The sequence below is a fragment of the Pristis pectinata genome, chromosome 28, assembly GCF_009764475.1.
Source record: "Pristis pectinata isolate sPriPec2 chromosome 28, sPriPec2.1.pri, whole genome shotgun sequence".
In the NCBI taxonomy this organism is placed as follows: Eukaryota; Metazoa; Chordata; class Chondrichthyes; order Rhinopristiformes; family Pristidae; genus Pristis; species Pristis pectinata.
In genome coordinates, this window is record NC_067432.1 from 12,400,422 (window position 1) to 12,417,176 (window position 16,755).

The 16,755-nt window shown below is 42.0% G+C and overlaps 1 protein-coding gene across 1 annotated transcript in view; it reads left to right on the top strand.

The window, feature by feature from the left end:
* Positions 1 to 4,539: 4,539 nt before the first annotated feature.
* Positions 4,540 to 16,755, top strand: part of LOC127583884 (gonadotropin-releasing hormone II receptor-like) — a 32,021-nt gene continuing 19,805 nt past the window's right edge. Inside the window, exons 1-2 of the mRNA XM_052040274.1 lie at positions 4,540 to 4,602; positions 4,997 to 5,183. Coding sequence (XP_051896234.1) covers positions 4,540 to 4,602; positions 4,997 to 5,183 — 250 coding nt within the window. The remainder of the gene's footprint in view (positions 4,603 to 4,996; positions 5,184 to 16,755) is intronic.

Below are 16,755 nucleotides of genomic sequence, written 5' to 3' on the forward strand. Positions count from 1 at the left end.
ATTTGAGCCTCCTCCTTGTTTTCCTTATCTAAATCCATCAGCATAACCTTCTTCTTAGTTATCTGCTTGCCCCATTTCTTCTTAAATACATCTATAGTGCCACAGAGTTATTGAATCACACAGCCCTTCGGCCCACTGAGCCTGCACCAACCATCAAGCACCCAGTTTACTAATGCCATTTTATTCTCTTCCTATTCCCATCAACTACACCCAGATTCTTCACACACATTAAGGGCAATTTACAGCGGCCAATTAACCTACCAACCCGCATGTCTTTTGGATGTGGGAAGAAACTGAAGCACATGGGGGAAACCCACACAGTCACAGGGAGAATGTGGCAAACTCCAGTATTGAACCCAGGTAACTGAAGATGTGAGACAGCAGCTGTACCAGCTGCACCACTATCTCGCCCCTGTGCCACGTGCCCCAAGTGTTTGCCATGTAAGGAGTTCACATTCTCACCATTCTTCACATGTGAAAAATTCAGTTTTTTTGCTGAACTAGAAGTTTTTTTGCTGAACTTGAGCTAAAAACAGGAAGCAGTCAACAAGAAAGCAGAAGGGTGGCAGGAGGAGAATGAATAGAACAAAGTGAATATCTCCGATGGGGGAGTAGGCCAGGGAGTTGCCTACAAACCCATCTTGTTGAAAGATTAATGAGGGCATTTATAGAGAGAAAACAAAGGCGTGAAATGCAAGGTAGAGCTTTGGAAATGCCCAGTGAATCAGGCAGTGTCAGTGGAGAGAAGAGAACTAAGTCAATATTAAGTCAAACCCACAGCAGAACTGGCCAGTTCTCATGCAGAGAAAGTGAATTATCTGAAACTGTTGGAATCTATACCGAGTCCAAAGGCTGCAACATGCACAGATGGGAGATGTTCCTCAAGCTTACATTGGGCCTCATTAGAACGGAGCAGGAGGCCACAGACAGACATGTCAGAGTGGGTGTGGGATGGAGAATTAAAGTGACAGGCAATGGGAAGCTCAGGGTTGCCGCTCTGGACTGATCACAGGTGTTCTACAATGTTGCCTGATCTGCTGAAGGTTTGCAGTGTTTTCTGTTTTAATTTCAGAATTGCAGCATCTGCAGTTTTTTTCATTTTCTATTCCAATTGGATTTCTTGGTGATCGCTTGACATTATGCACACAATATGAATGCAATTACTCAGTGCACATTTCTGTTTTGCTTTGAGAAGCAGCTGTGGTTCATTTTCTCTTCTCTTTGAATAGATTCTCTTTGCTGAGTTAATCGACGTTGTTTGGCGTACAGCGGGCTGCTTATTGTTAATCATATACCACCTCTACAACCAGATAATTGAGTGATTCTATTGGCCATATATATATCCTGTATATTATAAAGTACATAATTCACAATGGCTAACCCTTCTTCATAACATGTTATTTATGAGCTGTGAGTTATAATACATTGTAAAGGTTAACTCTGCCTGATTTCTTCCCTGTAGGCTTTTCCATGCATTCTGATGTAAAGGAATTTCATACGGTAGATTTACTAGTACAGATCAATTAAAGTCAACTACAGGGAACTAAACAACTGAGTAAACACAGTTTGTCACTGTCAAGATCAAAAAGAGAAAGTAGTATTACAAGACGGTCTTTGATATGTAATACAGTTGGAAATTGCCATGGTATTTTCCACAGATGCAGACCTGAGAGTACAAGTTGTGATCTGTCCATCACCAAGAGGTGTAACAAGAGATGTTATCCTAACTGAGCACTTACCATCCTTGGAATAACTGAGCTGGTATTAATGACAAACCATAGTGCAGAATAAGTGAAACAATAACATCTGACAATGATCTTACGGTAATACAATAGGCAACACAGCTGAGCATGTTCTGTTCTACAATATGATGCCTTTGGGGATCAGATTGAGATCTACATACAATCCAAGTAGTATTACAGCAAGCATATTAAAAAAAAGCTATATGGAGCAGTTGGCACAATACGCTTGAAATAGAAAATAAAAGCAACTGGCTTCTATATTTTTAAGAGATTGTTCTTTGGGACTTTACTATTGCAGTTAGCCACACCCTTTTCTGAGTTATGTTCTTTTTACTGACCCTATATTTCGTAGTATGTGTTAACCGTACGAAGTGAGTGGGATGTATGAAAGATGTTTACTGAGGAGCTCAGCAGTCAATTGTTTATCTTGTGGATTTTTTTAAATTACAAGAGCTTTCTTAAATGCATATCCAACTTAAGTGTACTGTTGCTGAAAATATGGATCCAGAAGTGAGTTGTTACTGCAATGGTTGGATTTTCTGATCTGCTGACCCCAGGTTTAGGAAGATCACCAACATTTTTGCTCCTGGGTTTTCTGAACTCCTGTATGGCAGCTCTTTGCATCTCCAACCTCCTACTCAGCCACTCCTAGGGTCTCTAACCTCCTCTCGCACGCTCAAGGAGTGTCTGACCTTTCTCCCTGCTGCTCCTGGGGTCTCCGCTCTTCCCTGGGTCATCCATGAGGTCTCCTACCTCTGTCTCAGCTGCTTCCAGAGTCTCTGACCTCCCACTCAGCTGCCCTTGGGATTTCCTACCTCCTTCTCAGATGCTCCTGGGTTCTGCATCTTCCCTGACGAATGCTCCCAGGATCTCTGACCTCACTCTTGTCCACTCCTGGGATCTACAACCTCATCCAAATCTACTCTCAGGGCCTCTGATCTCATTATCTGCTGGCATTCATTAATTATTGCAATTAATTGAAAGTAAATATTACTTTTCCATAATTTTGTCTGTTTCATCTGAAACTCAGCCAAAATTTTTGATGTTTATCTCTCGACATAGGTAGCCTTTACACCAATCAATAACCAACACTGCTTTAATTTCATGCAGGAACCCAGAGCCATGGTCAAAGACAGGGAGTCAAACAGTTATATCTCTCAGTTAGTTCCATGCCCCATCCTGAGGCCACTGATATCTTTCAATTTCCAGTACACTTCTCTAATTTACCATAACTAATATGCCATTGGTTTTATATATTTCTTTTAAAAGTGGCATAACCAAACAGACTTAATAATCAGGGTGTTCAACACAGACCAAACCAATGCCTTTCTTCTCATTCCCCAAAACTATACAAGTTTTTGTTTGAAGTACAAGATTAGAACTATAATAGCCAATTATTATCCATCAACATGTATAGCAGTTATGTATATGTTAGAAAAAAACACACAAAGATTCAGCAGATTATTTCTGAGTTTAACATTCAATCTTTAAGTAAATGTTGTTTTCCCTGGGCCACAAAGAGTTTCCCTGGATACCTGAGGACTACCTGACAGTTCCACAAAGTGGTCCACCATTAAAATAGATTTATACGTCTAATTAAACTAAACAAAATTAAAGTAAAACCAAATCAGGATTTCACTTTACATCCTTCAGAGTGCCCCAGTGGTAGAAGACTACGAACATACCAATGGGTGCTCTGTTGTCCCTCGCCAGAACTGCTTTAGGCACACCAAGACTCCAAATGAATGGCATGCAGCTGGACTCTGAAGGACGTGAAAAAGCTTCAATGATTTTTGGCTATTCAAGCTTGTGTAAAACAATTAAATTTATCAAGCAAAAATGTTCAAGTGCACCCTTTAACAGGGAATCTTTCCCCAGTAATTGCTGATGTTGATTTATTAAACGTGTAACTTGCACTTCATTACTCTACTAATTGAATATGATGCCTAAGTGTCATTTGTTAGTAATGGCAATGGTCCAATTTTCATTAATAAACATGGCCTATTTGGCATGTATTTCTCTAAAAGCTATGCAATTCAATCTGTCTAAACACTTTTGCCAACTGTCATTCCTCACTGATGTCCAATGTCAACAACTGTGAACACCATCCATCCTGTACAAACTCAAGAGCCCTGAAGATGCAAAGAGTGGCACACCATAACTGAGGTAGAGTCACACTCCACCATTGACCCTTCCAAGGTTCATGGGTTCAGAGGTTTATTCAATTGCCTCACATTGGTTCATCTGCAAAACTCGCGATTGTCTAGGGACCAGAAACTCCAGTGTTAGTATCGCAACTTGGGGGAAGGAAAATTAAAGGCCCTTGGGAAAAGCAACTTGGCTGTTCCCTGAAGCTCTTAACATGGCCATTTTAAATCTTTTTTTCCAGGAATGTGGGCTTTCATCTTTTTGGAAAGACCTAACATGATGTACTTCAACAAGGCAGGTGCAACTGAAGAGCTAGGCACAGTCATGGAGAGGCCCAGTCCCATTATAATGGTCTTGTAGAGGAAAGGGGAAGATTCAAACTGAGGCACCGTGGCAACCATGGTGTGTCCAGGCCGCAGGTGCCCCCCACGTTACAAGGTATTGCATTCCTACAAAACGATCCACATCGCAATTTTCCGTAAAGCAAAGCCACGTCATCATGCGTCAAGAAACACGAGTTGACAAAAAAATTGTGTTTATTTATTTATTTCAATTCTGAAAAAGGGGATTTTATTTTGCATCTCAAATTTTTGGGCAGTGATCCGTGAATTCTGTACAGGCAAATTTCTGTTACCTGAACAGCCATAACATGGGGCTTGCCTGTGCAGTCTCATTTCTGACTGGTGTGGTACGAAGGACCAGTTTAGTCGAGGTAAGTAGGTACCCCAAATGGCAAGTTCGGGCTCTGTGCCAAACCCAACATTAACTGGTCTACTTATTTCTTGCTGTGAGCTGTTGAACTCATAAAATTCTTAACCTTGAGAACTTGAAGTGACCTTGAAATATTCCCTCGACTAAACCGGTCCTTTGTACCACACCTTCCGTACCTGAAAGTCTGTTACCAAAGGCCCTTGAGATGTTTTTGAATGTCTCAAATACTTTGAAACATTTAAAAACTGTTCAAATATCTTTAAATAATTAAAGAAAATAAAAATTAAACAACCTTAAATTATATCGTAATTAAAAACATTAAAATAGACTAATATAAGTAAGCCATTTGCCTTGACTTACCTTTCTCACAAGATTGTTGTTTTTACACCTGTCAGTCCTGGTACAAGGCTGAGGAGCCAGATGTCAATGCTCTACTCAACAAATACTTGCTTAACCATGAGAGTCAGATGACAAGAAGTGAGTGGCAACTGACTGACAGCACATCTCTGATGACTGTGTTTGACCGTGCATGGACAGAAGTCCGTGATGGCTTCAACAGTGGAGTGCTGATTGGTTCTGGAGGTAAGATTGAACTCGGGCAGATTTAGTTCTCCAGATGTTAAAAGTGCAAGTAGCAAGATTGAAACATGTGCCCACTTTACAAACATAAAACAAAGATGACAATGTTTAATTTCATGGTCTGACTTCCTGCAGCCAACGGACACACAGTTCATGTCTTTAGGCCGTCCTTATGGCACACCAATGCCCTGCACACAGTTGACACCAGACTTGAAAAGGGACTTATATGAGTCTGTACCTGCAAATGCTTTATCAAAATCTTACTTGTGTAGAAGAGTGTGAACACCAACCTTCTAAAGTCACAGGTGATGACCTTTGGAAAAGATAAATTATTACTGCTCTATATTTTCTTTTTTTTTAAATACCTCAGTGCTCTTGAAAAGCTTTGGTGAATGAAATTAATGTATACAATTAATGCACATGAGAAACTTAATTAGCTAAATCATGCCAATCATATAGATGCACTTTCAAACTCTATCTGTCCCAATTGTAAACTATCCAGTCTTACACAAAACATTTTCCTTAATAAAGTGTAAGGCATTAGTATGGCAGCATACATCAGAGAGATTCTAAAGTGGATAAATATATAGGGAGGAACATTTGACAGGCATTCATTACGCTCAGATTAATAAACAACCCAGGATTTTTGACCTATTCCCAAGTAATTTAAACTGCTGATGGAAATGAATACTGACTAATGATGGTTTTAATCATTTTTCACAATCCCTTGCTGTCATCAGCCGAGGTCTGTCCCTGTCAATCTTCAGACCAACATGAAAGCAAGTTATAGGCCAGGGAGACATGGATACTCATCTAGAAATAAAATACTGCAGCTTCCTCAAGTCTGAAGCAAAAACAACTAAATGCTGGAAACATCAGTTACAACTGTGGAGAAAGGAAAGAAAGGTCACCATTTGGGGACAATAACACCATCAGAACTGAAAAATATTACAGATAAAGAACTATTAAGAAAGAGATGAGAAATCTTACTCAAACTACATATAAATAAACAAAGAATCATCAAAGAAGTGGTTGGTTAAAAAAGGAAAAGATTCAATGACATCAATTTTAATAGTTTTATGTACAAGAACAATGAAAGAAATTAAGTATTCCTTGACTGTTGTCTCCCCTACCTTTCCTTTTTCCACTGTTATATTTCCCACACCTCCACAATGTCTTAGTTATTTATTTTAATTATTCATTCATAGGACACAAGCATCATTGGCTAGGCCGGTTTTTATTGCCTATCCCTAATTGCCCATGAGAAGCTGGCAATGGTTCAGCTACTTGCCTCAAGAAGGCAACATGTATCATCAAAGATCCTCACCATCCAAGCTGTGCCATCTTCTTGCAGCTACCATCAGGCAGGAGGTTCAGAAGCCTGAAGTCCCACACCACCAGGCTCAAGAACAGCTACTTCCCTTTAACCATTCGGTTCTTGAACCAACCGGCAAAACCCTCATCACAACTGTTTAGCAACACCATGACCACTTTGATCACTTTGCATTAAAATGGACATTGTGGCTTTGTTTTTGTTCTAATTGTGCTCTTTCTTGTAAAAATTTTGTATAATTTATGTTTAATTTATGTTTTCTTGCGAATGTTGCTTATCTCATGTTATGTGGCTGTGATGCTGCTGCAAGTTTTTCATTGCAGTTGTGCACACATGGACTTGTGCATATGACAATAACCTCGATTTTGACTTTGACTTTGAGTAGCTGCAGTTGTGTGGCAAAGGATCTCACTTCTGCAGTATTGTCAGGATGTTCCAGGACTTTTACCCAGAAATGATGAAAGATCAGCCATGTATTCCAAATTCAGGGTGATAGATAACTTAGAGAGGAATTCGAATGTTGTACTAATCCATGTTCCTGCCTCCCATGCCCTTCTTGATGGTAGAAGTCACAAGTTTGTGAGATGCTGCTGTATAAAACTCAATGGAGATGCTGTACTGTATCTTGCAGATGGCACAGATGCCACACTGATGGTGGAAGGATAATTGTTTAGAATGGCAGATGGGTTGCCAATCAAATAAGCTGCTTTGACATGAAAGTGTTCAGCTTCTAGCATGATTTGGGAGCTGCACTCATCCCGAAAAGTGGGCTTTATTCCTCACATTACTGACTTGTGTCTCATGGATGATGGAAAAGCTTCGGAGCATCTGGAGTCACGTCTACAGGATACCCGGTCTCCAGGCTGCTCTTTTCAGCACAGTATTTTGGAGCCTGGTGCATGGTCAATGGTTACCACACACCCACCCTGCCAGAGCGTTGATGGTAGGAAACCCAATAACGGTAATGACATTAATTGTCAAGGAGAGATGATGAGACTCTCTCTTCATGGAGATGGTCATTTCTTCACATTTCTGCAGCACAAATATTGTTTGCTCTTATAAACCCATTGTGACTGCTGTCCAGATCTTGATGCATGTGGGCACAGATTCCTTCATTATCTAAAGGATTGCAAATGAAATCATATCTCGTGTCATCACCAACAAATGTCCCATTTCTGACCTTATGTCACTAATGAAGCAATTGAAAATAGTCAGACCTGGGAAACCGCTGTGAGAAATTCCTGCAGTGACCTTCTGCTCTGAGAGAATTGACTAATAACCACAACCTTACTGCAATGTGCACTCCAGCCAGTGAAAAGTTTACCTTGAATACCCATTCACTTTTACCAGGGCTGTTTGAAAAATAATGGCCAAAACTTTTCACAACACCTCCGGAACGGTAAGGAAGTTTAAGACTCCGTGCAAGCTTGAGCACAGGCAGCATTCGTGAACCTCTGCACAGCTGATAACCACTGCATTCCGACAGTGAAGTATATACTTCCACAGTCTCCCAGCAGTTACACCGGGAAATCGGCATACATGGTCCACAACAGATTAAACAACAACGGACAATCTGCTGGAGGAACTCAGCGAGTCAAGCAGCATCTGTGGGGGGGATGTTCTCGACCAGCAGAGTTCCTCCAGCAGATTGTTTGTCGCTCCAGATTCTGCTGTCTCCACAACAGGTTAAGCTTGTTGCTGATTCAACATCTCCATTCATTTCGATTGTGAGGGACAACTGCATGGAAGAGAGATATGCTTAAAGTTAACTGTATTTAATTTCTCTAAGTGTCTTCTAGAATATTTTAGTGTTGCAATTTTTTAAAATTTTAAAAACATTGTAATGGTATAATGTATTTTTAATAGTTCCTAAAAGTTTACAAGTGTCATGGCCCCACTGATCAGGTCATAGCCAGGTTTTTATTTACAGAACTTTCACAAGGGAACCCATGCAAGGTAAATATGAGTTTGGTGGATAGGGGAGCAGCCTTGTGAAAATTGTAGGCCACTATGAACATTCAGTTTGCCTGACAACTTCCCATTAATATTCACCCTCCAAAGCATTCACCTGATCACATAGTGCAGTGTGTGGGTCTACTTCAGGTCAATGAAATTGAAACCAAGACAGCAGATATAAAAATAATGACCAAAGATGGATAGGGATCAGTAATATGAGGGTCATTTGTGGTCTAGAGTTCTTAGCACAATATTCTATTACACTGATACATAAACTATTCTGAGACAGTTCCCTTAACCAGAAGTAAACATAACTATTATCAACAAGATAAGTACCGTGTGATTCTTTTATCTTTTGACTTGTATATCCTGAATTTAGGAGTTTAAAATAAGCGATTATCAACCTTGCTCCTGGATTCCCTCCTGATAACCCAGTCAGAAAATCAAGATTCACAATCACCCACCCTTGTGTGCCCCCAATACCTGTCATTTAAAATTCCCCTTCTTAGGTTTAAATCTATCCATCCCCACCACTATCTCTACCTCCAGTTTATTCCAGCCTTCCACCAATCACAGCCCCTCAGCCCCAGATCTCTCTGTTCCTTCAGCTGTAGCCTCTTAGTCAATCCTCAGCACCTTCATACCAGTCATTACATCAGCTATCAATCCCATTCTCCAGAATACCCTCCTTAAACACATCCACCTCCCCACCGATCCTCCTTCTTTACGACTCTATCTGACACCCAGATCTTCATCCTTTTGTGTGTACTTTTGCCTTTTGGCCTTTTCATTTGCAAAGTGCTAAATTCAAGCTGGACTGTCATTCAAACTTCCAGTCAGTTTCATAGTGCGCTGGTTTTTGCAAAAGTCTTACCTGCAGATTATCTACACATTCACGTCCATCCACTGTAAGATGCTAACTAGCTGCAAAGTTGTCAAACTATATGAAAGTGACCACTGATGGTCCTTTTATATAGAACTTGGACTGTGTCCAGAAAGTCTTTTTATAGGTAACAGGGTTGCTTGACTAAGAGCTGGCATAGACTTGATAAGTCAAATGGCCTCCATCTCTGTCAACACAATTCTATATTCTCAGACCCAGATAACAAGCATTAGCTCTTCTCTTTACTGAGGAAACCATTGAATTTCCCTTCAATTGCCAGCACATGGAAGCTGACCAGAAAAGGAATATCAGGTGAAATCTCACTTGAAGGAGTGTTTTGGTGATGAGTTGAACTAGAGGTACTCAATAAGTGAATAACCTCTAGTTATATTGGTATTGGTATTGATATTGGTACATCCATGTCCTGGTCAATATTTATCTCTCAAGTTCATGTTAGTACATAGTAAGGGGCAGGTCAGGCCTGTATCCAGTTTTTTGCAGCATGCCTGAGCCTAGAAATTGAGCCACATAACTTCATGTTCCACCCATTGTGTAGAATGCCAAGGTCCCAGAATGCCAGGCAGATGTTGCAACACCTGCCATATCAGTTAGCGGCTAAAAAGAGTCACAGATTCATGCAGCATAGAAACAGGCCTTTCGCCCGAACTCCTCCATGAAACCAAGTTCTCTACTTGAGCTAGTCCCATTTAGAGTCATAGAGTCATAGAGCAATACAGCACGGATACAGGCCCTTCGGCCCAACCAGTCCATGCCGACCATGGTGCCCACCCAGCTAGTCCCAACTCCCTGTGTTCAGCCTATATCCCTCTAAGCCCAGCCCCTACATGTATGTATCCAAGTGTTTCTTAAATGATGCTATTGTAGCTGCCTCACCCACTTCCTCTGGCAACTTATTCCATATACGCACCACCATCTGTGTGAAAAATTTGCCCCTCAAGTCCCTTTTAAACCTTTCCCCTCTCACCCTAAATCTATGCCCCCCTAGTCTCCCTACTCTGGGGAAAAGACTGCTACCTTCCCCCTTATCTATGCCCGTCATGATTTTATAAACTTCTTTAAGATCACCCCTCATTCTCCTAGGCTCCAAGGAATAAAGACCTAGCCTGCCCAACCTCTCCCTATAACTCAGGCCCACTAGTCCTGGCAACATCCTCATAAATCTTTTCTGCACTCTTTCCAATTTAACCATGTATTTCCTATAACAGGATGACCAAAACTGTATGCAGTGCTTCAAGTGCAGCCTCACCAACAACTTATACAATTGCAACGCAATGTCCCAACTCCTATACTGATGAAGGCCAGTGTGCTAAACGCCTTTTTCACCACCCTGTCCACCTGTGAGGCCGCTTTCAATGAACTATTTACTTGTACTCCTCAGTCCCTCTGTTCCATTACACTCCCTAGTGATCAACGTTGATTGTATAAGTCCTACACTGGTTTGACTTTCCAAAATGCATCACCTCACACTTATCTGTATTGAAATCCATTTGCCACTCCTCAGCCCACTTGCCTAACTGATCAAGATCCCCCTGTAATCTACAATAACCTTCTTCACTATCAATGACACCTCCTAATTTCGTGTCTTCTGCAAACTTACTGATCAAGTCTTGAGCATTCGCATCCAAGTCATTTATATAACTAATGAATAACAAGGGTCCCAAAACTGACCCCTGTAGCACATCACTAGTCTCCAGCCTCCATTCCAAGGAACAACCTTCAACCAGTACCCTCTGCTTCCTACCTCCGAGCCAATTTTGAATCCACCTAACTAGCTTTCCCTGGATTCCATGGGACCTAAGCTTCCAGACCAGGCTACCATGCAGGACCTTGTCAAAGGCCTTGCTAACGTCCAAATAGACAACATCCATGGCCCTACCCTTATCTACCTTTTTGGTAACCTCTTCAAGAAACTATAGAAGGTTCATCAAGCACGACTTTACACATACAAAGCCATGCTGACTCCTCCTAATCAGACTCTGTCTATCCAAATGCTGGTAAATCCTGTCCCTCAGAATTCCCTCCAGTAACTTCCCCACTACTGACGTCAGGCTGACCAGCCTGTAGGTCACTGGGTTTGGCCCATACCTTTTCTAAACCTTTCCTATCCATGCACCTGTCTAAATGTCTTTTAAACATTGCAATTGTACCTGCCTCTACTACCTCCTCTGGCAGCTCGTTCCATATACCTACCACTCTCTGCGTGAAAAAGTTGTCCCTCAGGTCCCCTTTAAATCTTCTCACCTTAAGCCTATGCACTTAGATACCCCTACCCTGGAAAAAAGACTGTGACCATTCGCCTATAAGGTCACCCCTCAGCCTCCTCCACTCCAGGTGTTCTTGCCCACAACTGAAGCCTTTGTGCGGACATAATATCTAATCCCTACAGGAGGTCCCTATCACTGGCTGTACTCAAGGAAGTCAATCCTGCAGAACATCTGAGATCAAAGGAGGAAATTATTTACCACTAAATGTGGAGCGGGGAGGTCCATTTACTTCACCACCCAATGTCACAACCTGTCTTGATACTAAATATTTTGCAGTAAAATAATCATCCGAGAGAACCCCAGACTCAGTTCATTTAAAATAAATATTTTGAGAAGTGGTCTGTTTACTGGCTTAATAACTGGAAGTACTAATTGTGTTCTGAAGTGCTGCTATTTAAGATACCTTCCATTTCAAAGTGGAAATATAATCCAACTGTTTTGTAGGAATATTCTAATCTTCTCTCTAACCTTCAACAGATGACATTCAATTTATCAGACTTAAAAGTATTTGCCTTATAAATAAATTGATTCATCTTAAAAGCAATGAAAATGCTTTGTCGAGTGAGTGTTACATTGTCAGGAATGCAGTGTTTCCAATGTATCCTTAAACCAAGGTTCCTTTGAGTAGATATTAAACATACATGGCACTGCTCAAAGAAGAGAATAAAGTGCAGTTGTCCCCACATTCTGGTCAATATTTATCCAAGATCACAAGATCACAAGACAAGGGAGCAGAAGAGTAGGCCATTCGGCCCATCGAATCTGCTCCAAAGAAAAGGGGAAAAAAAGAAGAATGAGAAATGGGGGGGGGGGGGGGGAAATGAAAAAAAAACAATTCTAATCCCAATTTCTGGCCTTATCCCCATATCCCTTGATATCTTGACTAATTAGATATCTATCTATCTCTTCCTTAAACGCCTCCAGTGATCTGGCCTCCACTGCTGTACGTGGCAAAGAATTCCATAAATTCACTACCCTCTGGCTAAAGAAATTTCTCCTCATCTCTGTTTTAAACCTGTACCCTCTAATTCTAAGATTGTGCCCTCTGGTCCTGGACTCATCCACCAAGGGAAACAGCTTGGCCACATCTACTCTGTCCAGTCCTTTCAACATTTTAAATGTTTCTATGAGGTCCCCTCTCCTTCTGCTGTACTCCAGGGAGTACAGTCCAAGAGCCGACAAATGCTCATCATATGTTAGCCCTTTCATTCCGGGAATCATCCTCGTAAATCTCCTCTGAACCCTCTCCAACATCAGCACATCCTTCCTAAGATACGGGGCCCAAAACTGTACACAGTATTCCAAATGAGGCCTCACTAGTGCCCCGTAGAGCCTCATCAACACTTCCTTACTTTTATACACTATACCCCTCGAAATCAATGCCAACATAGCATTCGCTTTCTTTACCACCGATCCGACCTGGTGGTTAACCTTTAGGGTATCCTGCATGAGTACCCCCAAGTCCCTTTGTACTCCTGTACTTTGAATTTTCTCCCCTTCTAGATAATAATCTGCCCGTTTGTTTCTGTTTCCAAAGCGTACAACTGTACACTTCTCAACATTAAATCTCATCTGCCATTTCCTTGCCCATTCTCCTAAACTATCTAGGTCTCTCTGCAACCTACCTGTCTCCTCAATACTCTCTACTCCTCCACCTATCTTGGTGTCATCCACAAACTTAGCCACAAAACCATTTACTCGATCATCCAAATCGTTAATGTACAGGGTAGAAAGAAGCGGCCCCAACAGTGACCCCTGCAGAACACCACTAGTAACTGGTAGCAAACCAGAACAGGATCCTTTTATTCCCACCCTCTGCTTTCTGCCAACCAGCCAATGCTCCACCCATTCTGTTATCCTACCTGTAATTCCATGACCTCTCATCTTATTGATCAGTCTCTTGTGCGGCACCTTGTCGAAGGCCTTTTGAAAGTCTAAATACACAACATCTACCACCTCTCCCTTATCCACCCTACCTGAGATTTCTTCAAAAAACTCCAATAGGTTGGTCAAGCAGGATCTTCCCTTCATGAAACCATGTTGGCTAGGACCTATCTTGCCTTGCACCTCTAGGTATTCCATAACCTCATCCTTGAGGATCGATTCTAATAACTTTCCCACCACCGACGTCAGACTAATAGGTCTGTAATTTCCTTTATGCTGCCTCCCACCTTTCTTATATAGCGGAACTACACTTGCGACCCTCCAGTCCTCTGGAACCATGCCGGAGTCTATCGATTCCTGGAATATTATCACCAATGCCTCCACTATCTCTAAAGCCACCTCCTTCAGAACCCAGGGATGCACCTCATCCGGTCCGGGAGACTTATCAGTCTTTAGTCCATTTAGTTTTCCTAGCACCTTCTCTCTAGTGATCTTAACTGAACTCAGTTCCATCCCTTGAGACCCCTGACTAACTGATATATTGCTGATGTCCTCCACAGTGAAGACCGATGCAAAATACTCATTTAGTTCCTCTGCCATCTCTTTATTATCCATTATAATTCCTCCCGCACCGTTATCAATTGGTCCTATATCAACCTGTGTCTCTCTTTTACTCCTTATATATTTAAAAATACTCTTATATCCTTCCTAATGTTATCTGCCAACTTCCTTTCATAATTCATATTTTCTTTCCTAATGACCTTCTTAGTTTCTTTCTGCAGGTTTTTAAAAGTTTCCCAGTCTTCTGTTTTTCCACTAATTTTTGCTTCCTTGCATGCCCTCCTTTTTGCTTTTATTTTAGCCTTCACCTCTCTCGTTATCCACATTTGTGCCTTTTTTCCATTCAAAACCTTTTTTCTTGGAATATATCTATCCTGCATTTTCCTTATTTCTTGTTGAAATTCAATCCATTTCTGCTCTGCCATCCCCCCAGCCAGCTTACTCTTCCAATCAATTTGGGCCAGCTCCTCTCTCATACCTCTGTAATTTCCTTTGTTCCACTGAAATATTGATACACCAGTTATCAGCTTCTCCTTCTCAAATTTGAAACTGAACTCAATCATATTGTGATCACTAGTTCCTAATGGTTCCTTTACCTTTAGTTCCCTAATCACCTCCGGTTCGTTACACAGCACCCAATCCAAAACAGTTGATCCCCTGGTGGGCTCATCAACAAGTTGCTCCAAAAAGCCGTCCCGTAGACATTCCACAAACTCACTCTCCTGAGATCTACTGCCTTGCTGGATTTCCCAGTCCACCTTCATGTTAAAATCCCCCATAATTATCTTAAAGTTGTCACTCTGGCACGCTTTTTCTATTTCTAACTGCAACTTATAGTCCACTTCCTGACTGCTATTAGGGGGCCTATATATAACTGCTACTATTGTCCTTTTACCCTTGCTATTTCTTAGCTCCACCCATGAGGATTGCACCTCTTCTGACCCAATGTCCCTCCTTTCTATTGATTTTATATCATTACTAACCATCAAGGCCACACCACCCCCTCTGCCTACCCACCTATCCTTCCTATACACTGTGTACCCTGGGACATTGAGTTCCCAATCACATCTGTCATAAAGCCATGACTCGGTGATTGCCACAATGTCGTATTTACTAATCTGTAGCTGTGCCACTAGGTCACCTACTTTATTCCTAATTCTACATGCATTCAAATATAGTACATTTAGTCCAGTATCTGCTATTGATTTTGTTGTACTTCTAATGTTCAGCAAATTATCCTGACTATTCACCTGCCTGTCCTTCTTACCATCCTCACTACACACTATCTCGGACTTGTTCCTATCTATCCTAACATCCTGTATCCTAACATCCTGGTTTGTTGTACTTCTATTGTTCAGCAAATTATCCTGACTTTTCACCTGCCTGTCCTTCTTACCATCCTCACTACACACTCTCTTAGACTTGTTTCTATAAACATCCTCCATTACCCTAACGTCTTGTATCCTACCATCCTGGTTTCCATCACCCTGCCAGTCTAGTTTAAACCCTCCCCAACAGCTAAATTAAACATTCCCGCCAGGATATTGGACCCTTTGGAGTTTAGGTGTAACCCATCCTTAGTGAATAGGTCATGCCTCCCCCAAAAAAGGTCCCAATGATCCAGAAATCTGAAGCCCTGCCCCCTGCACCAGTCACTCAGCCATGCATTTATCTGCCAGATCTTTCTATTCTTACTACTGTTGGCACGTGGCACAGGTAGTAATCCTGAAATTACCACCCTGGAGGTCCTACTTCTCAACTTTCCCCCTAACTCCTTGTATTCCTCCTTCAGGACCTCTTCTCTTTTTCTACCTATGTCATTGGTACCTACGTGTACCAGGACTCCTGGCTGATCACCCTCTCTCCTCGGAATATTCTGGACCCGGTCCGTGACATCCCGTACCCTGGCACCAGGGAGGCAACACACCATCCAGGATTCATTGTCGGTTTCGCAGAATCTATTATCCGTTCCACTCACTGTAGAATCCCCAATAACCACTGCATTTCTCCTTCCCCACTGGATCACAGTACCAGGCACAGTGCCAAGGTCCCAGCTGCCGTGGTCTTCCTCTGTCAGGTCATCCTCTCCAGCGGAATCTAAAATGAGATACCGATTTTCGAGGGGGACCTCCACAGAGGTACTCTCTACAAATGCTTTATAACTCCAGTGTATTTCCTGCTCGCTCTCCCTAATCAGCCGAAGGTCATCGAGCTGCTGCTCCAGATTCTCAGCACGTTCCTTGAGGAGCCGCATCTCAGTGCACTTTGTGCAGATGTAGTTATCAGGGAGCCTGGTGGTCTCCCAGGGTCCCCACATCTGGCACTCCAAACATAAGATCAACCCCAGATGCATACTGCTAAAGCACTGTCCAATACTATAATACTGAGATAAATAAACTAATAACTTACCCCCTCTCTATAAATCTCACCTCTTACCCAGTCTCGCCGAAGCCCGTTGAACCAAAGCCCAAACCATTCTGCTCCTTCTCGCTCCGCTGCCCGCTCCGATGCTGCCCGCTCCAATGCTGCCCACTGGATATGGCAGTCTTCTTTTTAAATCACCCGCGTGCTTCCGAGTGACGTCACACGGCTGCACAGTCACTCACCACTATCCCGAACACTAGAAAGAAAAAAAAACTTGGTCCTCGTTAATTTCCAGCACTCTCCGTTCTC